Source organism: Enhydra lutris, unplaced genomic scaffold, assembly GCF_002288905.1.
Source record: "Enhydra lutris kenyoni isolate GAN:26980312 unplaced genomic scaffold, ASM228890v2 scaffoldscaffold77, whole genome shotgun sequence".
NCBI classification, from domain to species: domain Eukaryota; kingdom Metazoa; phylum Chordata; class Mammalia; order Carnivora; family Mustelidae; genus Enhydra; species Enhydra lutris.
The window spans coordinates 3,606,338-3,634,067 of record NW_019154161.1 but is presented as its reverse complement, the minus strand read 5'-3'; the positions used below and the strand labels follow the sequence as shown (position 1 = coordinate 3,634,067).

General features: G+C 43.1%; 1 protein-coding gene across 1 annotated transcript; it reads right to left on the bottom strand.

Annotated features, from left to right (window-relative positions):
• On the bottom strand, positions 1-24,051 carry LOC111160821 (caspase recruitment domain-containing protein 8-like). The gene is given in 13 exon segments (XM_022524178.1): positions 1-374; positions 4,005-4,049; positions 5,303-5,444; positions 5,808-5,933; positions 9,497-9,759; positions 9,830-10,053; positions 10,417-10,479; positions 10,481-10,565; positions 11,120-11,175; positions 16,119-16,274; positions 17,862-17,984; positions 19,624-19,742; positions 24,022-24,051. Coding segments are annotated over 12 exon segments (1,599 nt in total). The 5' UTR covers positions 19,668-19,742; positions 24,022-24,051; the 3' UTR covers positions 1-102.
• Positions 24,052-27,730: the final 3,679 nt, after the last annotated feature.

Genomic DNA, 27,730 nt, shown 5'->3' with positions numbered 1-27,730 from the left:
ATCAAGAGTCAGATGCTTAAACAACTGAGCCACCCGAGCACCCCTGTTTATCCATTTTCAGTGCAGAACACGGGATTGTCTCTTCCTGAGTATTGGCCTGAGTCACTGTTGTAAACTCTGCTGGCTGAGGTAGGACATCAGGTAAGGATCTCTTTGCTGAAGGCTTCTGAAGAGTATCTCCAGGGCCTGGGGTCCTTTCTTCTCCACCATCCTCAGGAGGGCCTCATTCTTCCTCTGCTGTGTTGGAAACTGCTGCACCAGCTCCTTCTCTTCCTCGGTGAAGACCTCACTGTCCTGAAGATCATCTAGTACTCCGTTCAGGTCCCCCAGCCTGGCCTGCAGGTGCCGGCGGTGCTCCTTCATAAAGATCTCAACTGGACACAAGAAAGAGTTGCAGACTCAGAAAAGGACAGATCACTTAAGGCGTTCAGGACTTTTGCCCAGCTTAATGTCATGTTTCTCTCTCTCTTTCTTTCTTTCTTTCTTTCTTTCTTTCTTTCTTTCTTTCTTTCTTTCTTTCTTTCTTTCTTTCTTTTTCTTTCTTCCTTTCAGCCCCAGGGGTAATAGAGATGCCAACATGAGGCTTGAATCCATGACCCTGAGTCAAGAGCTGAACTGAGATCAAGAGTCAGACACTTAACTGACTGAGCCACCCAGGCACTCCTTAAAGACATATTCTGTGTGGAGATGTTGCTCATTGTGTTTTGCATGTTGCCCAGATCTTACAAAGGACTCGGGATATGCTGTCCATTCTCAGGGTCTTTGAATTTAGGGAAACTCAAAGATCCCTCTTCTTCAATGCCCCTCCCCTCCAAGCTTTGAGCACCTCTTCATTACTTTCTGGTTTTCACTGGAACTCTAGAGACAGCTCTATCTTGCTCTACATTCATCTATTCACCTTTCCAACAATCTTGAAGTTCATACATTGGTACTAATAATACCAGAGGTGCAGGTGGACTAGGCTAGCTCCCTACCCTCAAGAGTCTTCTGATAAACTGTGCAGAAAGGGATTTAGCTGGGTAAGTACAACACAGAAGGCACCGGAAGCACTGGAGAGAACATACTTCCTGCTGACTCAGAGTGCAATTTGGTGCCTGCATATAAAACCTGTGTGACCTTGGCCAAATAACATTGCTTTCTTGTTCCTCAGCTCCTTCATTAAAGGCATGATTGGGGTTTTTGTCAGTTTCTTCATTAAAGGCATGATTGGGGTTTTTGGATTTTTTTTTTTTTTGAGAGAGACACAGAGCACAAGCTGGGGGGAGAAGGGCAGAGGAAGAGAGAGAGAGAGTGAAATTTAAGCAGGATCCATGCCCAACATGGAGCCCGATGGGGGGCTCAATATCACAACCCTGAGATCATGACCTGAGCCAAAATCAAGAGCTGGATGCTTGAACTGAGCCACCCAGGCACCCAAAAGCATGACGGCTTTCTATGTACAACTCGTGCCTCTAGAACTTTTGTTCTAAACAACAGTGGCTCAGATCATCAACGTCATATGCAACCAAACTAAGCAGCTTAATTTAACGATATGATTTCTATGAAGTTTTGGTGTTTCCATTGAAAAGTCATTGGAAGTGTACATTCTGTGACTCCTTGATTTGAATGACTTCAGTTGCTCTCACAGAAATGTTCTTAGCTTAACCTGTTCTTTCTTCCTTCATTGTTTTTACCTCACCCATTTGTTTAGCAATTCTATTCAATCTTCCTAAATGGACATAAACTTCACTTTTTTTGTCTCTCCAGGATGCACTCTGAAACTTTTTCAGCTCCCTCAAGGTAAGAGCCCTCTGTCTTATCCTCTCCTAAATCCCTCTAATTTTCCTTTGGAACACATCCATCACTGTATTTTGAAATCAGATTTGCTGTTTTCACCTGCTGGAATAGAAACCCCATGAGTGCGGGGTGTGTGTCTGTCTCAGGCTACGTTCCATACAGGACTGCTACTTTGGGCCATTGCCATGTTTGCTCTGATGCTCCTCTATGATTCTCTGAGGAAGCCAGCCAAAGTGCATTGACAGGACTAGACAGAACTGGTGAGTATAATGCACACATATACGTACCCTGACTATTTAGCACGCTACAGGCATTCAGCAAAATGCATTTATCATCATGATTATTTTTTTAAGATTTTTTATTTATTTATTTGACAGAAGAGATCACAAGTAGATGGAGAGGCAGGCAGAGAGAGAGAGAGAGAGGGAAGCAGGCACCCTGCTGAGCAGAGAGCCCGATGTGGGACTCGATCCCAGGACCCTGAGATCATGACCTGAGCCGAAGGCAGCGGCTTAATCCACTGAGCCACCCAGGTGCCCCCATCATGATTATTTTTATCACCATAATTCCAGCTCTTGCAAAATGCAATCATAGACTTTGGATCAGAAAGGAGGGGGATGACTAGACTTTCAAGCAAAGTCTTCACAGAAGGTTAGTATCAGAGGAGGATTTCGAGGAGTAGGATTCTGGTATTAAATACAAGATGCCACCAGGCCAAAAGGCAAAGAGGGGGAGAGAGATGTCAGGCTTCACAGTGCATGCTGGCCAGAATGATCTGACGCAAGACGTGGGCTGGCAGCAGCTTCTGAAGTGTGTTCTAGAGAGAGCACACGAGGGTGGGTTTCATCCTTCCGACACCAGATGGTAGATAGCTCTCACTCAAGAGCTTGTAGAAGAGGAAGGGTAGAGACATCTTCTTAGTGCTACACACTCACCACCTACATAAATCCTTTCAATTTCCTTTGTGAAATCATCTTTACCTCATTCTTCTTTTTATTTTTCAGGCTGCTTATTTTTTTTATTTTTAAAGAAGATTTTATTTCTTTGTCAGAGAGAGAGAGAGAGCACACAAGCAGGGGGAGAAGCAAGAGGAGAAGCAGGCTCCCCAGTGAGCAAGGAACCTGATGTGGGACTCAATCCCAGGACTTTAGGAGCTTGACCTGAGGCAAAGGCAGGCACTTAACTGACTGAGCCACCCACCTATCCCATCTTTACCTCATTCTTAACCAAGATCTGTGATTGGGTTTGAACCCAATTACAACTCCAGGTGTGGGGTCTGATTTTCTGTAGCTCATCTGCCTCTCGGAGCCCCCTGACCATAACACCAGCTGGCCAGGAAGTGGGTTTGTGCCATTTCAAGCCAGTGTGACACCTGAGGAGTAAGAGGGATCAGGAGATGTTCCCTTTCTCCTCGAGGATGATCTGTTTTGGGACAGGAGGCCTGTCACTTTTACTGTGTGGAGACTGACAAAGCCAACAGCGCAGAAGGCAGAATGCAGTCCTCTGAATCTTGACTCCTTTTATTTTATTTATTTATTTTTTAAAAGTTTCTTCTTATTATTTAATAATCTCTACTCCCAAGGTGGGGCTTGAACTCACAACTACCCAAGATCAAGAGTCACATGTTCTTCTGACTGAGCCAGCCAGTGCCCCTTGACTCCTTACTTTGAATAATTTCTTTCTCTGCTACCTATCAACTCCAGTAACCTTAACCAATTCCCAGCTAATCCCTGTTCTCAATTTTCACAACAGCCTCCTAACCCGGCTCCCACTTCCTGTCCATTGCCCACCCACAGTCATCCACACTGTTCAGAACAGTGAGTGCATTGCTACCCACCTTTCCTAAGTCCCCCTTTGCCTTCAGCCTAAGGACCGAAAGAGTTCAGCCATCATCCTTCTGCTTTCAACTTCTGTTTCTTGCCTGCCTCTGGTCTCATGTGTCCTCTATCCCTCTAAAGTTTCATCTCTAGCCATATCGAACTACTTTCACTGAGAGTTCATCAGTTGCAAGATATTTTCCATAAGACGTGGTTGCAGGCTCAGAGTCTGCTTATTAAACCCTCCCATGAATTCGCTCAAGTGGCTCAGACTCCTTCTTTGTGTCCGATAGCACTCAGTCTCTGTAACTGAAGAGAAGGTAGGATCCCTCACTGAGCCACATCACACCCCTCAAAACCTCCTGAAATCAGACCCATCCCTCTGACGTTCGGTGTGGACACTGCACTCACCTGAAGGGGGATAAGGGGATGAAGGAGCAGGAAACTGGAGGTCCACTAGGAAAGAAGGAAAAGTTGGGAGAATGAAATAAACCATTTACCTTTATTTCTCTTTTTTTTTTTAAGATTTTTTTTTTGTAATCTCTACACCCAACATAGAAATCAAACTCACAATGCTTAGGTCAAGAGGCCCAGGTTCTTATGAATGAGCCAGCAAGGTACTTCTGTAGTTTCTCTAGTCTTTGATGTGATGCACGAAAATAATTTAATTCCATTTCCTACATTAAGGATCCCATTGGAACATCGATATACTAATGGAACCCAAATAAGTAGAAGGTCACTCACTGTCTGGAAATGCATCAGAGGGAGGAGTACTTTTTTCCCAATATTCTTTCTATTTCTAAGCAAATAAGTGAGGAAATGTGAAAGCTACAGTAAAATTATCGTACTTCTCTACATATATTATCTAGGCAAATGTATTTTAGACACGAAATACCACCATTAAATGAGTACATTTGAACAATAATTGAGGATATACTTTAAATGCTATAATGCTGGGATGGTGATAGTGCAGAATTTATACGTTTAACACACATATAAGTTGGGGGAGATTTGCAGATTGGAGCCACCATCTGGGAAATAAATAAACTGTGTTTACCATGAAGCCTTCCACATGCTCTCACATTTTCTTTCTAGAAGCCCTGATGTGTTTAAAGTTTTTTTTTTTTTAAAGATTTTATTTATTTATTTGACAGAGAGAGATCACAAGCAGGCAGAGAGGCAGGCAGAGAGAGAGGAGGAAGCAGGCTCCCCGCTGAGCAGAGAGCCCGATGCGGGGCTCGATCCCAGGACCCTGAGATCATGACCTGAGCCGAAGGCAGCGGCCTAACCCACTGAGCCACCCAGGCGCCCCGTGTTTAAAGTTTTGATAGATTTTGTGTTCCTCTTTCCTCAGCAGCTGCTTAGACTCTGTGTATGACAACAATTATACACTTGGCCAGAAGATAGAGTTAAATCAACCTTCTGCTCCTTCTGATTCTTATAATTAGCATCTCCCGTTTACTACCTGCTAGGTATGAGAGGGTCCAGTTCTCGACATCAAAGGCATCCCTATCCCAGGCACACATGATCACTGCCAACACTTGTTTCAACTCAACATGGACTATCAACTGGCAGTAGATTTATTTTCTTCTCTGGGTTGGGACCATAAACAGACCTTCTCCTCTGACACACTTCACTACAACCAAGGGGAGAGGTGCATGATTTTTTCCTCCCCCCGCCCCAAATTTCAGCCTCATATTTTTACCTACCTGGCTTCACCAAAGTATGCCAGACCAAAGTCTTGTGTCTTTTCTCAGTAACTTCAAGCTCAATCGTTTCCTCTATCTTCCCAGCATAGACTTTAGAGAACACCTGGATTTCTCCAGGACTCCTGTAGGATAATTTCAGCTCCTAGAGGAAAGACACCATTTGACTTAAAGCTTCAGGGGATTGGTGGGGCGAGTGTAAAGGCCTGTTTGCCTGCAGTGAACTGGCCACTGAAATATTATCCATTTACTATACAGTCTCATGGCTGGTTGAGAAAAAAATCAGAGGTAAATGGTCAACGATCTTTTACATTTACAATTCTAGGAAATAGTATTATTCCATGGAAGGAAAGGTAGTCTTCAGCTTACCTTTCCTCTTATCAGAATATGGTTCAGAGAATAATCACCTGAACTACTGACTCTCTACTGGTCTTCTATGTTTTTTTTCAAAAGTACAAAATATTTTGAAACCCGAATTAAATTTGAGTTAGGTTCAAATTCTACTGACCTCAGGTATTATTTCCAGGTGAGCTGAACTGGACACAATATAACGGGAAGCAAAATACAGGGGGTCCACGGGGGGTGAGGTCTGCGGAGGCACACCATGAAACTTAGTTTCTTCTTCATCTATTGCCTGAGGAAGAAGCAGCAGAAGCAAATCAGGGAGCAAAGCTAAAAAAAGTAAATAAGCAAAAGTAATGGCACACAAAGCTCTTGGTATATTGTATTAAGTAGCATGTATGATATGATTCAACCGATGTTAAGAGTTGTATATATATACTCATATATTATATATATGGATATGCCCCTGTACATGAGGGGATTTATTTTTAGTTTTATTTATTTTTATTATTATTAGTTTCAGAGGTAGAGGTCAGTGATTCATTAGTCATACATAATTCCCAGTGCTCATTACAACACATGCCCTCCCCAATGGCCATCACCCTCTTACCCCAATCCCTCTATATCCAATGGGAAAAAGACAGTCTATTCAACCAGTTATGTTGGAAAAATTGGAGAGCCACATGCAGAAGAATGAAACGGACCATTTCCTTACACCGGACACAAAAATACAATCAAAATGTTTGAAAGACCTAAATGTGAGACAGGAATCCATCAAAATCCTGGAGGAGGACATAGGCAGCAACCTCTGTGACCTCAGCAGCAGCAACTTCTTGCTAGACATGTCTCCAAATGTAAAGGAAGCAAGGGCAAAAGTGAACTATTAGGATTTCATCAAGATAAAAAGTTTTTTTTTTCAAATATTTTATTTATTTATTTGACAGACAGAGATCACAAGTAGGCAGAGAGAGAGAGAGAGGGAAGCAGGCTCCCCGCTGAGCAGAGAGCCCAACGCGGGGCTCGATCCCAGGACCCCGAGACCACAACCCGAGCCGAAGGCAGAGGCTTCAACCTACTGAGCCACCCAGGCGCCCCAAGATAAAAAGCTTTTGCACAGCAAAGGAAACAGTCGGCAAAACCAAAGACAACCTACAGAATGGGAGAAGCTATTTACAAATGTCTAATCAGATAAAGGGCTATTATCCAAAATCTATAAAGAACTTATCAAACTGGACAACTAAAGAACAAATAATCCAATCAAGAAATGGGCAGAAGACTGGGAACAAACATTTCTGCCAAGAAGACATTCAAATGGCCAACAGACACATGAAAAAATGCTTGTCATCCCTCGGCATCAGGGAAATACAAATCAAAACCACAGTGAGATCCCACCTCACACCAGTCAGAATGGCTAAAATTAACAAGTCAGGAAACGACAGATGCTGGCGAGGATGTGGAGAAAGGGAAACCTCTTACACTGCTGCTGAAAATGCAAGCTGGTGCGGCCACTCTGGGAAACAGTATGGAGGTTCCTCAAAAAGCTGAAAATAGAGCTACCCTACAACCCAGCAATTGCACTACTGGGTATTTACCCCAAGATACAAATGTAGTAATCCAAAGGGGCACCTGGACCCCAATGTTTATAGCAGCAATGGCCACAATAGTTAAACTAAGGAAAGAGCCCAGATGTCCATCGAAGGATGAAGGATATATATATATATATATATCCAAATATATATTTATATACACACACACACACACACACACACACACACACACACGAATGCTACTTAGCCATCAAAAAAATGAAATCTTGTCATTTGCAAAAACATGTATGGAACTAGAGGGTATTATGCTAAGAGAAATAAGTCAATCAGAGAAAGACGACTATCATATGATCTCACTGATAGGTAAATTAAGAAACCATACAAGATCATGGGGGAAGAGAGGAAAAGATGAAACCAGACAAAATCAGAGAGGGAGACAAACCCCAAGAGACTTTTTTTTTTTTTTTAAGATTTTACTTATTTATTTGACAGAGAGAGATCACAAGCAGGCAGAGAGGCAGGCAGAGAGAGAGGAGGAAGCAGGCTCCCTGCCGAGCAGAGAGCCCGATGTGGGGCTCGATCCCAGGACCCTGAGATCATGACCCGAGCCGAAGGCAGCGGCCCAACCCACTGAGCCACCCAGGCGCCCCCCCAAGAGACTTTTTTTAAAAAAAGATTGTATTTATTTATTTGACAGACAAAGATCACAAGCACACAGAGAGGCAGGCAGAGAGAGTGGGGGTGGGTCGGGGGAGAAGCAGACTGCTTGCTGAGCAGAAGCCCAATGTGGGGCTCAATCCCAGGACCCCGAGATCATGACCTGAGCCAAAGGCAGAGGCTTAACCCACTGAGCCACCCAGGCGCCCCCCTAAGAGACTTTTAATTTAGAAAACAAACTGAGGATTGCTGGAGGGGAGGAAAAGGTAGGAGATTGGGGTATTGGGTGATGGTCATTGGGGAGGGTAAGTGTTGTAATGGGTACTGGGTATTATATATATAAGACTGATAAATCACAGACCTGTACCCTTGGAAGAAATAATAAACTCTATGTTAATTTAAAAAATAAGATAAAATAAATTAAAAGGTTTTTAAAAAGAAGAAGAGAAAAATGAAAACTATAGGAGAAGGAAAGCATCTCTGTAATACGGTAGCTAGCGTTCATCTGGGGTGGCTGAAGGAAATGGGACGCCAGGGTAATAGAGACTGACAAAGAACATGAGAGAAGATCCGTCCAGGTGTGGTGTCCTCCTGGGAAAGGCAAGAGAGAAAGGGATCCCGGACATGTCTCAAACCCTGGCTTCATGCAAGTAGGAGGTAGCCTTGTCCTCAGAGGAGGAGGCCAAGGGGAGTAAGTCCAGCAGAGAATTAGATTTACAAATTGGTGACAGGAAAGTGAGGTCATTTCCACCTCGTTGATTCTACTGAATCAATAAAGTAGGGGCGAGTGATTGTGTGAGATTCGGGGTCCAGGAAAGAAGAAGGAGCAGCATGGGCCAGGCTGGGAACCAGGGAGTTTCCAGAACAAAAAGAAGAGCTACATATAACTTTCTTTGCTTTTTGTTTTTTGTTTTTTTCTGCTGTTTTCTTTTCCTGTGTACTCCAGGAACAGTCATCTTTGGCATCCAGACTAAAATATTTTCTCTTGTATTTTAAATACCCACAGTTACTCACAACGCTAATGACCAGCAGGCATGCACCTGTCTCTTCTTGGGCTCTAGGAGAATTCACCAATTTTAAGAAAATCAAATGAATCTTCCCCAGCAACCTCTCCACCAAGGCTGAAGGGAGAGAAGAGGTACTTAATCGAAGAAAACATGAGCTCTGTGGCAACAATGACCAGCACCTCTGCTTCAGCAGTAACCGAGGAAAGGGTGGGGGGCTCTGAGTCTTTCACGAATGTGCTGGAGGGAGATGTCCCTGCACAGGAGGAGGATGACTCTGGAGGGGTGTATGTGTACGGGGTGTGGGGGCCGGTGGGTGGTATTTAAATTGGGCACTATTAACTTCAAAATCTGCAATGAAATCTCTGCATGACTCCCTCTGCCAGTCCGTGTAAATCTCATCTCCCTTTATCCTTCTCCATAAAAGCCAGAAAAGGCAGCTCCATTTTTAGTAGAACTGAATTCCCATTGCAGATTCCTGCCTATGACTCAAGAGTCAGCACCTGCCGATCAACCACATGGAGGGGGATTCATGCTTCTATCAATGAAAGCCATGTCTTACATTTTCTATTTAATACAGAGACAGAAGGTCCAAGGTGATAAGCTGAAAATGTAACTCTCACTTCCCCAAAATCTGCCAGCCTTACCTTCGTTAGCAAGGAGTCACTGGGGATAAGGTACAGGTGAAATTTAGTATCTTTGGGGTGAAGGTGATAATAGAGCAGTGCTGTGGAAGTGATGGGGACTGAAACACCAGTCCCACTAGCCAATCTCAGCAGGATCCCCATCAGAGAGAAGCTGGGGTTTTCCAGGACGGCATAGAAAGGCTCCACTCGGGCTGGTGCCTCTAGGATCATCCCTTCATCCTTCAAATGGGCAACGTGGAACCAAGACATATCGACCTCATTTGCTGAAAGACAACCGCAAAGGCCATCAGACAATGATCCCACCATCCCCACGGCCCCCTCTCCCCTCCTTACCTGGCAGGGCGATGATGTGAGGGACGTGGATTTCAGCAATGACCCCCTCGGGCTCCACGGAGATATCAAACAGTGGGCCTGCCACCATCCACTGCTCCTCCTGCTGTAACTTCATGTGTAGACTCCAAGAATCAAACGCTATCCTCACGGTCACTGCTGCTGTTACCAAGAATCCAAGTTGCGTTGCTGGCCACAGATAGAAGCCAGCCATGGGGAAGTGGACGCTGAAAGGAGCCAGAGTGATAGTCATGCTGGGAGAAGACCAGGACTTTGATTTAGAGACTAAAAATACAGAGGAATGTGAAGTTTGGGGTGGATAGGGGTTCAAGACCCATCTGTGACTTTCACCACATTTGAAAACTCTGGGGAGTTAATGAAGCTCTCTGGGCCCCAATTTCTCTGTATTCTACATAGGTAGAAAATACTGACTCAGTGCATAGAATACAGAGAATATTGACAAAATTTCCAATGTCTTAAGAGATAGATCACGTACCCTATCACGTAGGTGTATACGTGTAAATATCACACAGCATATATTTCCTTTATAAGGGAATTGGATCGAAACAATCAGCATCTTCAATTCTTACCTGTATTTGCTTGCACTCTTATCAATCAACTCAATATCCACGTTTCCTTCAGGTCCGAGAAACATAATTATGAAAAGCTGGTTCAACCCCAGAAAAAAGTTTAGGAGCTTGGAGGGGCACTAGTGCCTCCTCTTCCAAGAAAGTATCTTCTGAAAAATATACATTACATGTGTCAGATGTGGATTGTTAGAAAAGGCATGATCTGAAGGTGTCCTGTGAATTGCACATGTCCTGTTGGGAACCCAGACATCAGAGAGAAGGGTATGAGGGGGAAGAAAAGGGGCATTGTTCTTTGAATCCAGACAAAGAAAGGCACAAGAATGTTCTTGGTTACTGCTGAAACTGCACCCCCAAATTTAAAAGGTAGCCAGGCTGGATGGCTTTGGTGTGGGACAATATTCGCCTCAGGCAGGAACCACAACAACTAAATTTCTACATGGTCCCAAGGCCCAGCTAATACCTAATGTTGGCAGGGGAAGGCAAGTCCATAAAAGGAACAAGCACAAAAGCTGAAGGGACAAAGTCACCTCCCTTCACCCTGGTATTACCCACAATCCAACCTGAGGCACCCAGATCATACCCTGGCTCCCTGAGCGTTTCCATCATCCAGCTGGGAGAGCCTTTCCCCCACAACCTGGAGACCACAGGACATTTCCATCAGCCCACTACACAGCCCTGGCTTCACCCTATATTAGACAATTACCTGATTCTAGTATCTGTGCAGATTCCTGGTTTCCCGATCCACTGCTGCCTGAGGCCCTTGAGTGTCAAAAATAAGGAAATGATTAGAAATCAGCTCACAAGGGGTGCCTGACTGGCTGTCAGTGGAGTACGTGGCTCTTGATCTTAAGGACATGAGTTTGAGTCCCATGTTGGGTGTTGGAAGATTATTTAAAAATAAAATATTTAAAACGACCAATAAATCAATTCACTGAGTGAAATGAAGGGGATGTGATTTAAAACTAGAGCTCTTTTGCTCAAACAATGGCCACTAACAGGAGGGGCCATTGAAACTTTCAATTAAATTAAATTCAACTAAATTAAGTTAAAATCCAGCTCCTCAGCTGTACTATCCACTTCTCAAGTGTTTAATACCTACCTGTGACAAATGGCTACCATATTGTCTGACGCAGAAAAGAACATTTCCATCATCCCAGAAAGTTCCACTGGACAGTCCATTAGACTCTCAAAAAAGAGATGACTTGGACAAAGTGAGGTTTCTTAACCAGATATATGAAGAGTAGACCCAAGGGGACCTCTCAGACCAAATGTGGCTTGGCCATTCTATGTCTTCTCCTATTATACCGGTGTCCAAAGTGGTCACACTTCACTTTTGTTTAAGTTGCCCTGACTGGGCGTGTGTCGCTTCAGCTGGTGGTAGTTCAAGGAGCAGAGGCAGCAGGGAACTGGGCTCCCATCTGGGTTTGGGAGATGACTGCTGGGATTTCTGAATCTGGTGGGCATCATGGCCAAGGAGATCTGAGGGACTATACCTGCGGGCAAGTTAGATGCACACTACCCACCCTGAGTCCTTTATGGCGCAGTCTGTTCACTACCAACAGTGTGCACTGAGCATATTTGCCCAAAGTTGCTAAATGCAGACAGTGCTTAGAGAAGAATGTTCCAAAAGAGTTTGCAAAACTTACTGCAGAAAATTCACAGAAACAAGAAGCTGGACTTAGTGAGGGTCAAGGCAGAGGAGGGGAAGAGGAAGAGACGAAAAAGCAGAAGAGATATGGCAAGGTCAAACAAAGCAAAGAAGGTATCCCAAAAGTTTAGGATCACCCAAATTCCCAGAGCAAGGAAGAAGCTGTAACTGATCTTAAAGATGCAAAGAGAGTGGTGCTTGGGTGGCTCAGTCCGTTGAGCATCTGACTCAATTTTGGTTCAGGTCACGATCTCAGGGTTGTGAGCTGGAGTCCTGAGTTGGGTTCCACTCTCAGCTTGGAGTCTGAGATTCTCTCCCTCTGTCCCTCACCCTGGTCTTGCTCTCTCTCTCTCTCTCTCTCTCTCAAATAAATAAATGAAATAGGGGCACCTGAGTGGCTCAGTCAGTTACGCATTTGCCTTCGGCTCAGGTCATGATTTCTGGGTCCTGGGATCAAGCCCCCATCAAGCTCCCTGTTCATTGGAAAGCCTGCTTCTCCCTCTCATTCTCCCTCTGTGCTCTCTCTCTCTCTCTCAACTAAATAAAACTCTCTTTTTTACAGCTAAATAAAGATCTTTAAAAAGAAGAAAAAGATGAGGAAGAGGAAGAGGAGGAGAAGGAAAAAATGGCTAGAGATAGATAATGACAGCATTGAAGACCTTGGAGAAGCAAAGAAGTGATTTTTGGGAAATTAGTCTATATTTAGTGATTAGAACCAAGAGTTGATATGGCCAGAGAGACACAGTCTGTTTAAAAAAATATGTATTTATCTTACATTAAAACTAAACTACCTATGGTGAGGTCTGTGAACCTGGCGATTCACAGACCTGTACCCCTGGGGATAAAAATACATTATATGTTTATAAAAAAATTTAAAAATTAATTTAAAAAAACAACTAAACTACCCTCACCCTTGGCATTTGAACTGTTCTAGATGAGGCTGCCTGTTTTTTGTTTTTGGTTTTGTTTTTGTTTTTAACTGCCAAAGTCTAATAAACAGGGAAGGTCATTGTGCTTATGCATGAAATAGAATTTAGTCAAATAAACATTTGGGGCCATTTGGTAAAAAGAAATAAATCTAAAATTAAATAAATAAATACATAAATAAATAAATGGCTCTGATAGATATCCTATCACTGTTGGAACAAAAACACTGAATTAGCAATTGACTCATGGGTAGAATACTGCCCCCATAGCAGTAGTCCCCAAACTCAACTGTACCTGGGAAGCTTTAAAAATGCCCCAATACATGGGTCGCAACCCAGACCAATGAAATCAGGGGACTAGAGATGGGACCTCGGCATCATTACTTTTAAAGCTTCCCAAATAATTCTAATGTGTAGCCAAAGTTGATAATCATGATCCATAGGGAGAGCTAGTGGTTCATGAAGCTGGCACCTGGTTGGGACAAATCTGCCGTAAGGCAGGTGGTATTTTCTAGATGAGGACAACCAACTCTATCCAATCTCTGTCTTGGGGAGTTGTAAAGGTGGAACAAATCAAGACCAGGGGAATCCTAGGGCAAGAGGCCAAGCTCCTAAGAAGGGGTGTGATGAAAGAGGACGGAAGCACTGATTTCTAGGGGTACAGTAGTTATTGCATGATCGATGCCGTGGGATCATGAAATGTCATTTAGTTTTGCTGATGTTTTCTTAGATTCTCTTGAGTTCTTGTTCTATACATGTAATCCTTGATCCCTGAATTCCTCATAAATTCCTTGCTATGTCTACTCATTTCAGCATGAAGGGGATTCACAGAGAAACTATACATAGACTAAGGCTAGTAAAAATGCATATTTGGCAAGATCAAAAGCTTTTGCACAGCAAAGGAAACAGTTAACAAAACCAAAAGACAACTGACAGAATGGGAGAAGATATTTGCAAGCGACATATCAGATAAAGGGCTAGTGTCCAAAATCTATAAAGAACTTAGCAAACTCAACACCCAAAGAACAAATAATCCAATCAAGAAATGGGCAGAAGACATGAACAGACATTTCTGCAAAGAAGACATCCAGATGGCCAACAGACACATGAAAAAGTGCTCCACATCACTCGGCATCAGGGAAATACAAATCAAAACCACAATGAGATATAACCTCACACCAGTCAGAATGGCTAAAATTAACAAGTCAGGAAATGACAGATGCTGGCGAGGATGCGGAGAAAGGGGAACCCTCCTACACTGTTGGTGGGAATTCAAGCTGGTGCAACCACTCTGGAAAACAGCATGGAGGTTCCTCAAAATGTTGAAAATAGAACTACCCTATGACCCAGCAATTGCACTACTGGGTATTTACCCTAAAGATACAAACGTAGTGATCCAAAGGGACACGTGCACCCGAATGTTTATAGCAGCAATGTCTACAATAGCCAAACTATGGAAAGAACCTAGATGTCCATCAACAGATGGATGGATAAAGAAGATGTGGTATATATACACAATGGAATACTATGCAGCCGTCAAAAGAAATGAAATCTTGCCATTTGCAACGACGTGGATGGAACTAGAGGGTATCATGCTTAGCGAAATAAGTCTATCAGAGAAAGACAATTATCATATGATCTCCCTGATATGAGGAAGTGGAGATGCAACATGGGGGGTTAGGGGAGTAGGAAAAGAATAAATGAAACAAGATGGGATTGGGAGGGAGACAAACCATAAGTGACTCTTAATCTCACAAAACAAACTGAGGGTTGCTGGGGGGAGGGGGGTTGGGAGAGGGGGGTGGGGTTATGGAAATTGGGGAGGGTATGTGCTATGGTGAGTGCTGTGAAGTGTGTAAACCTGGCGATTCACAGACCTGTACCCCTGGGGATAAAAATATATTATATGTTTATAAAAAATTTAAAAATAAATAAATAAATAAAAGAAAAAAAATAAATTCTTTTTGCCAGATTAAAAGAAAATGCATATTTAGAGAAATGGAGTTAAAAGAAAGGATTTGTAGCTCCTTTTTCAAAAGGGTTTGGGCAAGCCATGGGAGAGAACCTTGACCTTCCCTCTTAATTCTTGGTGGTTTGTCTGAGGCTACAAAATCAGCATGGGTTATGTCGGTCCCATGCAAAGCACTGAGAGGAAATACACCACCTCTGTTCTCTGCCTGTGCATGCTGGGTTCCACTGGGTGGCTGAGGTTGGGTTTAGGAGGTGGGAGGGAGCCATTGGTGAGTGGGAGCCAGCTCATCCCAGATCATGGGATCTGACTGTTATATTTACCAGGAACTCTGTGGGTAGGTTGTTAAACATGGTTATTATTAAAGATTAAATTATATAAATTTTTCATTTAACTAGATCTATATTACAAACAAGGGTAATAAATGCTGAAAACTTTTATGACTTTCTAATTATTTTACTACATCTTATGATACTCCGTGTTCTTTTGTTTTTAAGTGTAGTTATTTTTTTTTTGTAATCTCCACACCCAAGTCAGGCTTGAACTCAGGGTCCCAAGATCACAAGTTGCGTGCTCCGCTGACTGAGTCAGCAAGACACCGCCATACTCTGCTCTCTTGAAGTTATTTCCATCTATGGTATCTGTGTGGTGAAAGTACTCTGTAATGTTGGGCTATTTCCAATGTCCTGTTCAGGGACAGCATGTTGGTAGTTTGAAATCCGCCATGATGGAAGTAGATACCCCACAGAAATTGGCAAATGCTACAAATAAAGGCTCTCCCTTTCCCCTGAACATTTTCCAGCACGCCACTTCAGGACCACCCGCCCCCCCCCGTCCTTCCTCATCATCAGCAGTCAGTTTCCCAGGCACTGAGTTGGTTACTTGCATTCATTCCCAGCTCAGCCAATGACACAGTGATCTTTGCAATAGTTGCTGCCTTTCTGCGTGCAGCTTCTCAAGACGCCTTCCTGAAGGAAGAGGTGGTTGGCCTCATTCAGAAATTTCTGGGTTTGTTGGTAAGACTGGATAAGCTCTTTCATTCTCCCCCCTGATTCCTATATCAATGACCCAAATCCCCTGATTCTCTTGTGCCCCTGTGATATCAAGGAATGGAATCCAATAACACCATCAGCTTTCCCCAGAGAATCATTCCCCTTACTTGGAAACAGCTCCCTCCCAAGACAGAAGTAAAGCAGCAGGGATGTGTGCTCTTGGCTCTCCTGTTATCACTTTTTTATAACCTGAGGGAGAACAAAGCTCGATGTCCTCATCCCATGTCTCAAAACCACTGTATGGTGATTCATCATAACACTCACTGGAAAACAGAAGGAACTTATGTTATGAATACAGCATGGCAGTCTGGTAACAGGACAATCTGTAGCATGACTTTAGGTTCATTAAAAGCCCTAGACCCCATGTTTTGTCTTTAGGAAAACCTTCTCTCAAGCCCCCATGACTCCATCTCACCCTCTTTATAATGGATTCAGCTGGGTCTCCGTGCCCTGCTCCACATTGCTCTCTCCAACCCGGGGAAGCAGAACCCAGTCAATTCTCAAATCCTAGTAACTTGTTGTAAGGTTTTGTTTCATGATAAGCTGTTGACCTAAGTGACCTTGTTGAGAATTGTAAGGAGAAGATTCCTAGCTTATATTCTGCCTTCATCCATCACTGGTGTCCAAGAGAATGGGACTCTATTGTGATTAAAATTCCAGGACATCAGTGAGATTATGTATGTGTTGTAAGGACCCATGTAGTACTAAGGCTCCTCTTCTACCTCCAGTCTCCATGTGGTAGAGACACATGAGGATGCTACGAGGGAAGGAAACGATGGATATCAGGCTTGTTTTCTTCTTCCACGGGGGATCCTCATCCAGATATGGAACTGGAAAGCCCTAAGCTAGGTGCTTTCTTCTTCTCACTTGAGAGCTGGTCTCTGGTCTCCCTTGGCTGCTGAGATCAAGACTGGGGTTAGGAGCCAGAGAGTGTCCTTTGGGCCAACACCTGCACTGGGTAACATGATAGCCAGTAGTCACATGTGCCAATTTGAACTTAAATTTTGGGACATCTGGGGGGATCAGTTGGCTAAGTGTCTACATTTGGCTCTGGTCATGATCCCAGTGCCCTGGGATTGAGTCTCCCATCCGCCTCCTTGCTCAGTGGGGAGTTTGCTTCTCCCTCTGCCTGCCACTTCCCCTGCTTGTGTGTGTGTCTCTCTCACAAATAAATAAAATATTTTTTAAAAATTAGCTTAAATTTTAAGTAATTAAATTTGGAAATCAGATTGTCACTAGTTCAAGTGCCCAAATACCACAAATGGCTAAATACCATCTGTGGTACCACAAGTACTCAAACACCGCAAATGGATATGAAATATGTCTCTCATGGCAAGAATTCTATTGATGGCCTTGACCTTAATCATCTGCTCCAGCCAGCTGACTAGAGGCTGGCACTGCAGTATCTGGCATTGGTTCAACCAAATAAAGGGGATCTTTGAGAAGGGGTGGATGGATGAAGCGACTGAGGAATTCTTGTGTTCATCAGCAGCATTTTCCAGCCTCTCAAATATCACCTTGAGACAGAGTCTGTATCTGAGTGAATAGTATTGGATCATGTACATTTCCTGATTTTGACAATGACTATTGTGATAAAAGATATTATCATTATGGGAAGCTGAGTGTACTTTTTGTTCCTCTTTTACTGTTCTTACTGTTTTTTACTGTTTTTGCTATTTCCCATGAGTCTTAAACTATCTCAAAAAGAAGTTATAATGATGAAAAGGAAGAAATACACTGATTGTTACACACAAATAATCTAATGTCTTTGCTTTTCATGAATCTATATGAGACAGAGGGACAAGATCCAAAGTTTTTCACTTTTCCCCACTGAATATGGTGTCCCTTACCTATACCATGAATGAAAATATCGGGCCTGAGAAGGGTGGCGGAACATCCTCACATTTCCTGACATGTCCTTGGGCACTGGGGAGGGCTCCTCTGTGCTTCCAAAGCAGCAGCACCTGCACAGCCTGGGAAGACACAAGGGAGTTTTCATTTGATTGCGCGCAAGGAACTTGGTGGTGGGACGGTCTCTTCGCTGTGATGGAGAGGAAGTAGCACAAATTGGATGTTCCATCTTCAGAGAGGCATTCCCTGATGTCCGCCCTGGGATCCACTTACTTCACACTGTTAACCCTTCCTCTGTCCCCGCGCAGCAGACAGTGATGTCGTCTCGGGGGACATGCCTCAGTGGACTCTCAGCCCTTCAAGTCCATCACATCTATATGTAATACCTGTGAAGACTGGCTACAGACCCGTACATAACTTGTATAACGATATCATGTACTAGTAACTTAGGGGGTGTGAAAAGTCCCTGACTCTCGTGCCATCCTTCACTGGTCCTAAACAGGAGGGAACTTTTATAAAGTTGCATGACACTGGATGAACTATACTTCCTCCAAAGCAACAGCTCTCTATTTAGTGTGAGTTGGTCATGACTACAGAGACCAAAGAGACAAGAATCCACAGGCTGGGGGGCCTGGGTGGCTCAGTGGGTTAAAGCCTCTGCCTTTGGCTCAGGTCATGATCTCAGCGTCCTGGGATCGAGCCCCGCATCACATCGGGCTCTCTGCTTGGCAGGGGGTCTGCTTCCCCCTCTCTCTCTGCCTGCCTCACTGCCTACTTGTGATCTCTCTCTGTCAAATAAATAAATAAAATCTTTAAAAAAAATCCACAGGCTGGCAAAGCCATTTCTTAGAACTTACACTCGGGTCAAAATTGTGGCTTCACTCTCTGGGTTAAGTATCCGTTTTCCAACTTTTAAATAAGGATATAACCCAAATCCTTGTGATGAGTAATCATAGAAGGGTAATATTACTTAGTACCCAAGCTAGAAAACATTGCGTTCCCGGGGAAAGTAACTCACTCCTGTGATCCTCCTTATTCCCTGGCCTGTGGGGATCCTACACACGCCATAGTAGCTGAATCTTTGGTCTGATTCATTTACTGCAAGTTCTAAGACAACGCAAAAACATGCATGAATTGGTCACAGATAAGACATGAGACTCTGAAAGCATACTGCTGGGGAAGAGCAGAAGGACTCATGGATGGAGCTTAGTGGGCTTGCCTGGTGCGATGGGGTGGTCAAAAGCATGGCCATGGCATCAGGGAAAGAGTTGAGGAATATCCGTAGACTTGCTTGTGCTCAGGTATGAAGTTGTGTGGTCAGAGTCAAGGTCATATTGCCCCACGATGAAGAGAAGTCTAAGTAATACATCTGGGTGCCCAGGAAGGTGTTTCCCTTCTGGTTTCATGAGAAGCATGAATGAGTAAAAAACGAGTAAGTGAAAATGTAAGCAGAGGGATGCCTGGGTGGCTCAGTAGGTTAAGCATCTACCTTTGGCACAGATCATGATCCCAGGGTCCTGGAATTGAGCCCCACGTTGGGCTCCCTGCTTGATGGGGAGTCTGCTTCTCCCTCTCCCTCTACCCATCTGCCTGTCTTGAACTCTCTCTCTCTGTCATAAATAAAAGCTTATTAAAAAAAATACAAGCAGAGCCTTTTCTTAAAAAAAACAAAAAAGGCCACAGTACTCCATATTTCATGGAACAACAATGAGATACAGAGGAATCAAAGCCATCAAGAGCCCACAAAGGATAGATACATACCTTCTCCATATCAGACAGCATCTCCAGGATCTGTCAGAGGACATCTGGATCTCTTCCTTAAATGTATCTTTTCTTGTTGATCAGCCGGTGTGTGTCTCTCTGCTATGTCTCTATTAATCCTGAGAAAAGAAAAGACTATTGTATTCAGATAAGTTGGAAGAACTTGCAGATAAATATTAGCTGTTCTATCTCCACAACATAGCCCAAATTGCCTATTGTCCACTCAATAGAAATAAATCAGTTGATTTGTTTCCATAATGCTAGGCGCTTGTGAGAGAGACCCAGAGAAGATTATGAACTTTAAAAAGTTATTTTATTTTATTTTCTATGTAACCCTCTATGTGCAAATACAAGAGATATGGAAATAACTCCCAGATCAGAGACGTGGTATCACCGAGACGGCGGCGGAATAGACCCAGCCTCCGTCCCCCTGGTGAAAATCAACAAATATGCAGCTATCCACAAACAAAACGAGCTCTGGGAGACATCTGGAATCCATAGCAGAATTTTGCAACAACATAGTGGGACCAAAAAACTGGAGAAAAAACACAAAAAAGAAGAACAGCTTCATTTTGCACACACCACCTTGCAACTTTTAGATTATGGAATCAGCTTTGTTCCTTAAACCTCATGAACCAACCTCTGCTAGCTTCAGACTTGTCCCCTGCAGCCCCCACACCTCTCTCAGCGGTCAGAGAATGGAGGAGAGTCAGGGTCTTGGTCTGGATGAGGCTTTGGCACAAGGGAATGTTGGGGCTGTTTGATCTTCCATCCAGCCCATTAAACTTTCTCCACATCAGCAATAAGGGTGTTTCTCTTTCTTATTGTCCATATGTTCTCCAGAATAGCACTTTTCATTTGCTTCAAGAACTTTCCATGGCATTCACAACTTGGCCAACTGGCGCAAGAGGCCCATCTTTTGGCCTGTCTCCACTCTCAACATTCCTTTCCTAGTAAGTATCATCATTTCTGGCTTTTGATTTAAAGTGAGAGACGTGTGACCCTTCCTTCCTTTTTTTTTTTTTTTAAACAGTTTATAGGTTATTCAGATATCCTTAATTTTGAACCTAACATCCCTTTCCTGTCCCCAGATCCCATCCAGGAGACCGCATTACACTTGGTCATCTTGTCTTCTTGGGCTCCTCTTGACTGTGACAGTATTTTTTTTTTTTCAGTGTTTCAAGATTCGTTGTTTATGTCCCACACCCAGTGCTCCATGCAATACGGGCCCTCCTTAATACCCACCACCAGGCTCACCCATCCTCCCACCCTCCTCCCCTCTAAAACCCTCAGTTGGTTTCTCAGACTTCCTTTCACTTGAACACTGAGAGGCCGTTGTCGGGATATTAATGAGCCCCATTTCAACATTGTTGTGTCTCGGGGACTAGGGAGGCCCAAGGGGAGGGAGAGAGATGGGGAGAGGCAGGCCAGTGGAGCAGTCAGAACACACACGTGTGTTAAGTTCATGGTCTTCTAACGGCAAGGTTCATTACCATAGTAACGTAGGACTGCAGGGATGTTGTCTCCCGGAGTTGAAGAATGAATCTTGCAGGTATAAAAGGGTGAACAGAGTGAAAGTTTTTTAAGTGAAGGTAAGAGCAGGAAAAGCTCTCTAGAGTGAGAGGGTCCCGAGTGGGTTGCCACTGAGGGTTGTTAGGACTGGTCTTTTATTGAAAACTTGACAAGGCAGCTCGTGATACAAGTGATACTTGTGTTCGTTTAGTCTGATCAAGGACTATTGACAACACCCTTGGTGACTTCCTCTTTTTGAGGTCAGGTCATTTTCGGTGATTACAGTGTAGCAGCCCAAGAAAATTACTCCCTAACACCCTGGGGCCAGGTGTTCTGGTCTATTCTGTTCTCTCTTGTTCACTCTGTCTTAGCACCTCTGCCTGCCAGGAATGGTTTCAGAGCCCAGCCAGGGGCCCCTATCTTCCCTGTCTATACCTTAACCCTTTCCTATTCATTCCTCCCTTTGGAATAGAATCCTTAACTGCCCTTTGGGGATAGGATGATGAGAGCTCTGGGTGCTTCCTGCCAAAATGGGGCAGTGTGCTATATGCAGTTAGAATCTATCCAGGGTTTGGTCTAGGGCCCACAGAATGGCTCTGGGGTGCGGGACGTCATGACGGACAGCAGATGATACACATATCACACATGCAAAAGAATAAGCATAAAAGAAATGTTAAGATCAAAATGGTGATTACATCTCTTAGGTAGGAGCCTCAGTTACCAATTCCATTGAACAGACCAGTGATATCTTGATGTTATTTAACTGATCACAAATGTCCCCTATTAACAGGGACTCCCTGCAAGAGTTAAGCGCCATGTTGAAACAACACATGTGAAGAAACGCCTCACTTCCTAAATGGTGGAGTAATAGGAGATAATCAACAGTGGTCTAGCTTTCGAGAAGTCCCTCTCTGACCTCACGTAACTTTCGGTTAGGTGCATTTAGCACCTGGGAAGAATCATTTCCAGTCCTTCTGGGCAAACATGCTGCTTTGTTTATTTTATGTGGTAGTCCTACCAGAAGTCCTGGATACCCACCAAAGAGGCGGCCAAAGCTATCGTGTCCATTACTCCGAAGTTTACGTCAAGTTGCCTAGCTTAGGCACACACTATTTTTTTTTAAGATTTTATTTATTTATTTGTCAGAGATCACAAGTAGGCAGAGCAGCAGGCAGAGGGGGGGAAGCAGGCTCCCCACTGAGCAGAGAGCCCCATGTGGGGCTTGATCCCAGGATCTGAGATCATGACCCGAGCCGAAGGCAGAGGCTCAACCCACCGAGCCACCCACGCTCCCGACACACAACTTTTAAAGATGATCAGAACTAGATTGAACATCCACAAAGGTGGGTTATTGAAATACAACTTCTCTCTATAATAACCCTCATTTTTAGAGATCGCCTAATCAAGAATAATTTGTTTGCAAAACAAGTCCAATTATAACAAAGTATTTTTTAAAGATTTTGTTTATTTATTTGACAGAGAGAGAGAGAGAGACAGAGAGAGAAGGAACACAAGCAGAGGAAGTGGGAGAGGGAGAAGCAGGCTTCCCCAAGGAGCCCAGTGCAGGGCTCAATCCCAGGACCCTGGGGTCATGACCTGGGCTGAAGACAAACACTTAATGACTGAGCCACCCAAGAGCCCAGGAGACCAGAATCTTATTGAACTTTTGCAAATGACTATAATTACCATGGAAGAAAGAATATTGAGAGACCTTTTGAATTTCAGAGGGTTCTGATAGAAAAGTTAACTCCTTCAATTTGTTTACAGACGTATATTTTATTACATTTCTGGAGTCATAGTTTTCTTAAGAGAATGTTTTTTTAATCTACAAGACCAAACATTAGAGAACTGGCAATGTTTTAAGCAAGAGTCACAAAACTATAATCCTTTTCTTAGTTCATTTAGTCCCGTGTTATTAATTCTTGTTCAGGTTACTTTTTTTTTTAAAAAGATTTTGTTTATTTGTTTGGGATAGAGAGAGCAATGATGGTGGAGGGGAGGAGAGGGAGGAAGAGGCAGGCTCCCCACTGAGCCAGGAGCCCAGGAAGGACTCATCCCATAACCCTGGGATCATGACCTGAGCCAGAGGCAGACGCTTAACCAACTGAGCCACCCAGGTGCCCTGGACATAAAACATTTAGTAATGTTTACAGTGTTAAGTGATGACCTTATTACCAAAACCTATTACAACTTTAGGAATTGTATATCATCTCCAGAATAGCTAGATTTATCCAGACAACACAACCTGAGGCTTATTACTTGTTTGCTGGTGTTTTCCAGGTAACTTAAGATACCAAATAAACAAGCCTAATTGGTCAAAAAGACTTCGTTTATGATTTAAACCTTGGGGAAGTTTGTTAAAAAAAAAAACTTCAGTTATAAAGCACATACCTGAGTAGAATTACAAATCATTATAAAGCGCATATTTGACCAAGATGACCTAAGTTTCCAAAGGCAAATATGTAGGGTCTTATAGCTGTGAGCAAATTTAGCTCCTTTAAAACTGAGAAGTTTTAAGTAATCATAGACCTGAAAAGACGAAATAGAGAAACTGGTTTTCCTGGGCAGATAAAGAAAAACAAATTCGTTTCCATTTTCATCAAGAGTAGACCAACAGGGGCACCTGGGTGGCTCAGTGGGTTAAAGCCTCTGCCTTGGGCTCAGGTCATGATCCCAGGGTCCTGGGATGGAGCCCCGCATTGGGCTCTCTGCTCAGCGGGGAGCCTGCTTCCCGCTCTCTCTCTGTCTGCCTCTCTGCCTACTTGTGATCTCTGTCTGTCAAATAAATTTAAAAAAATTTTTTAAAAAAAGAGTAGACCAACAATTTAGGAAAACTTAGTCTTTTGAACAGAGAGAAAGCAGAATTCCCATCTTCTACTAGTGTACCTTTAAAATCCATTCATTTCAGGATGCCTGGTGGCTCAGTCAGTTAAGGGACCACCTTTGGCTCAGATCGTGATGCTGAGGTCCTGGGATTGAGTCCCTCATGGGATCCTTGTTCACTGGGTAGTCTGTCTTTTCCTCTGCCTCCTGCTCCCCCTGCTCATGCTCTCTGTCTCTGTCAAACAAATAAATCTTAGAAAACAGACAAACAAACACAAAACTGCAACAGAGATCATGAGCTTATCTGACCTTCAGTAAATCTTGGTAGAATAAAAGTTTCACATTTAATGCCGATAAGTTTCAAGACATGTTTAATTAAACCAGCACACTTAAATTAGTTTAAACAGCAAATTATGTTCATCCTGAGTTCTCTTTTAGAAGCCAATCAGTTTGTTTCCCATTGTTGATTTTTACCTGAGACACTGGTGGGGAAATCTGAAGTGAATGGTGTCCTGAAGGCCAGAGGCACACAGGACAGTATAGAAACAGGAAGAGGAGGGGGGAGGAGGCTGAAGGCGCAGAGTGCTGCCAGAAGGCAGAAAAAGAAAGTTCCTGGTCCTAAAACCTGTCAGCCCAGACAGATGAGCAGACGCAGAATGGTATACATTCGTTTTTCCTCCAAAGTGGAATAGGAGTCTGTGTCAGGCAAGAGAAGACAGGGAATTTCCCTGAAACAAAGGGAGTTTGGGCAGCTTTTGGGGAATATTCCTGAAAGTCCCCATCCTGGGGGAGAATAACTAGAGACATTTGGTTCCATTTATAGCCATTAAGCCGGAAATGAGGGAGAAGTTCCCACATATATTAGGAGGAACAGAGTCAGCAGAGTCAGCATTCCCCCTGTGTTTCCTCCAGCAACCTAGGTTTATTCTGAGGAGGTCTACTTAGTTAATTACCATCCAGTATGTCAGGAGGGAGCTTATTAGCTGGAGACGTTGGGGCAAACACATTCTGCAAGAGGCCCTTAGGTCAGGGGGCAAACACATTCTGCAAGAGGCCCTTAGGTCAGGGTCCTGTGGTAGAGCAATGATGGTACCCTAGGACCCTTTGCTTGTGTTCTGCAGAGGAGATCTAACTGATCGATTGCACTGGGACCATGCAGTGTTACAGTTCTGCTTCTCCCTCTCCCACTGGCCCTCCCCCCACTCATGCTCTCTCTCACTCACTCTGTCTCTCAAATAAAATCTTTAAAAAGAAAAGTCATAAATTACCCTTGCTCCCACTAGAACAGTAATGAAAAGAGAGAAGCTCTGGAATGAGGACTCATAGTCATATGAACTCCTTTGCTTGAGCTCAACCTGGGTATACATAGATCTGGCCCTATTTAGGATCCTGAGAACTTTGAGAACTGAGGAGCTGGGAGACTTCTGTCCAATCCATAGACACATACATATGACAGATCTTAAGAGAACTGCAAAGTCTTTGAAAACTGCAAGGTAAAAAAAAAAAAAAATCCAGGGGCATCTGGCTGGCTCAGTCAGTGGAACATTTGAACCTTCCTTAAAAATGAAATATTTAGAAAAAAAATCCACATTCTTCATTGCACATGAATAAGACCCAGTGTCTTGTAACCTAACATTCAAATGTCCTGAGCATAAACCAAATTTACTCAAAATATGAGGATGAGACAAAAAAGTCTCCACTTGTACAGAAACTAAGAATCAATGGACATCAGATAATGAGATGACACAGATGTTGGCATTACCTGACAAAGACGTTATAGGAAATGCTCTAAAACTGTTTTAACGAGCAACTGCTAACACACTTGCACAATAGGAAGATATGTGCAAAGTAGAATATATGACATAGAAAACGTGAAAATAGAATGTAACTGAAGAGATGGAAAATAGAGCAACCAAAGTCTAGAACTAAAAAATACAAAAACCAAAAATTAAAATTCAGAGAATGGACTCACTAGAAGAACACAGATGACAAAGAAAATGAACTTGAAAATAAATCTGTAAGAGTTGGGGCTTCTGGATGTCTCAGTCAGTTGGGCATCTGACTCCCGATTCAGCTTAAGTCATGACGTCAAGGGTGTGGGATCAAGTCCCACGTCAGCCTCTGCACTCAGCACAGAGTCTGCTTGAGATTCTCTCTCTCTCTCTCTCTCCTCTACACCTCCTGCACTTGTGCTCGTTCTCTCTCTCTCTCTCTCTCTCTAAATAAATAAATAAATAAATAATTGAATAAATGAAGTCTTTTAAAATTTTTAAAATCTAAATAAATAAGTGTTATGCAATCAGAACAACAGGGAGAGGAAGTGATAGGAAAACAATTAAATCTGAGAGAACTATGGGACAACAACAAAAATCTAACATTCATACCATCAGAGTCCCAGAGGAGAAGAGAAAGAAATGCAGGGTTGAAAAAAAGGTAATTAGAGGCTCCTGGGAACTCAGTATGTCTGTCTGTCTATCTATCTAAAGAAATAATATTTGTAAACTTTCAAGTTTGGTGAAAGAACATAAGGCTACAAATTTAAGAAATTGAATGAATTCCAAATAGGGCAAACCCAAAGTAATCCATACCCAGATCTATCATAATCCAATTTTGAAAACTGAAAACAGAGACAAATGATACATTATGTCCAGGAAACAAGTTGAATGACTAGCTGTTTCTCATTAGGAACAATGGAAACCAGAAATAAATGGCTGAAAAAAAGTACTGCCACTATAGCCAGCAAAAATGTACTTCAGGAGTGAAAATAATACAAAGACATCTTCAGATGAACAAAAATTAAGTGAACCCATAGCCGGGAGATCTGCTTTAAAAGAATTGTTGGGGTGTCTGTTTTGTTCAGTCAGTAGAGTGTGCAAGTCTTGACTTCAGCGTCATGAGTTTGAGACCCAAGTTGGGTGTAGAAATCACTAAAAAAGGTAAATAAGCTTAAGGGGTGCCTAGGTGGCTCAGTGGCTTAAGGCTCTGCCTTCGGCTCAGGTCATGATCTCAGGGTCCTGGGATCGATTTCCGCATCAGGTTCTCTGCTCTGCAGGGAGCCTGCTTCCCCCTCTCTCTCTGCCTGCCTCTCTGCTTACTTGTGATCTCTCTCTCTCTCTCTGTCAAATAAATAAATAAAATCTTAAAAAAGAAAAAGATAAATAAGCTTAAAGAAAAAAAAAATCACCAAAGGAAGTTCAATGACATTTGGAGTATCAGGATTACAGAATGATCAACAAAAATGGTAAATATCTGGGCACATATCATAGATTATACTCTTCATGTGTTCTTAAAACATATGCAGCAATTGAAAGCAAAACAGGGGCACCTGTGTGGCTCAGTCTCTGAAGTGTCCAACTCTTCATTTCAGCTCAGGTCTTGATCTCAGAATCATGAGAGGGAGCCCTGCCTCAGGCTCCATGCTCAGCACAGAGTCTATCTGAATTCTCTCTCTCTCCCTCCCTCTGCCTTTCCCCCTACTCATGCTCTGTTCATCTCTCTCCAAATAAATAAATAAAATCCTAAACAAAGAAAGTAAAAAAACATACATAACATTTTTACAATCGGGACCTTATTATACACAGAGGTAATATTGAAAAGGTACCATGGCCAAAATGGTGTTAAGGTTTCTAGATTCCACTTTAATTAGGACACTATGGATACGAGGACCGACACATTCAGGATGTATCTCTTCATTTCTAACACAATCACTAAGAAATACAAAACCACGTACCATAAAAAACACAATAGATAAATTAAGGTGGAATACTAAACA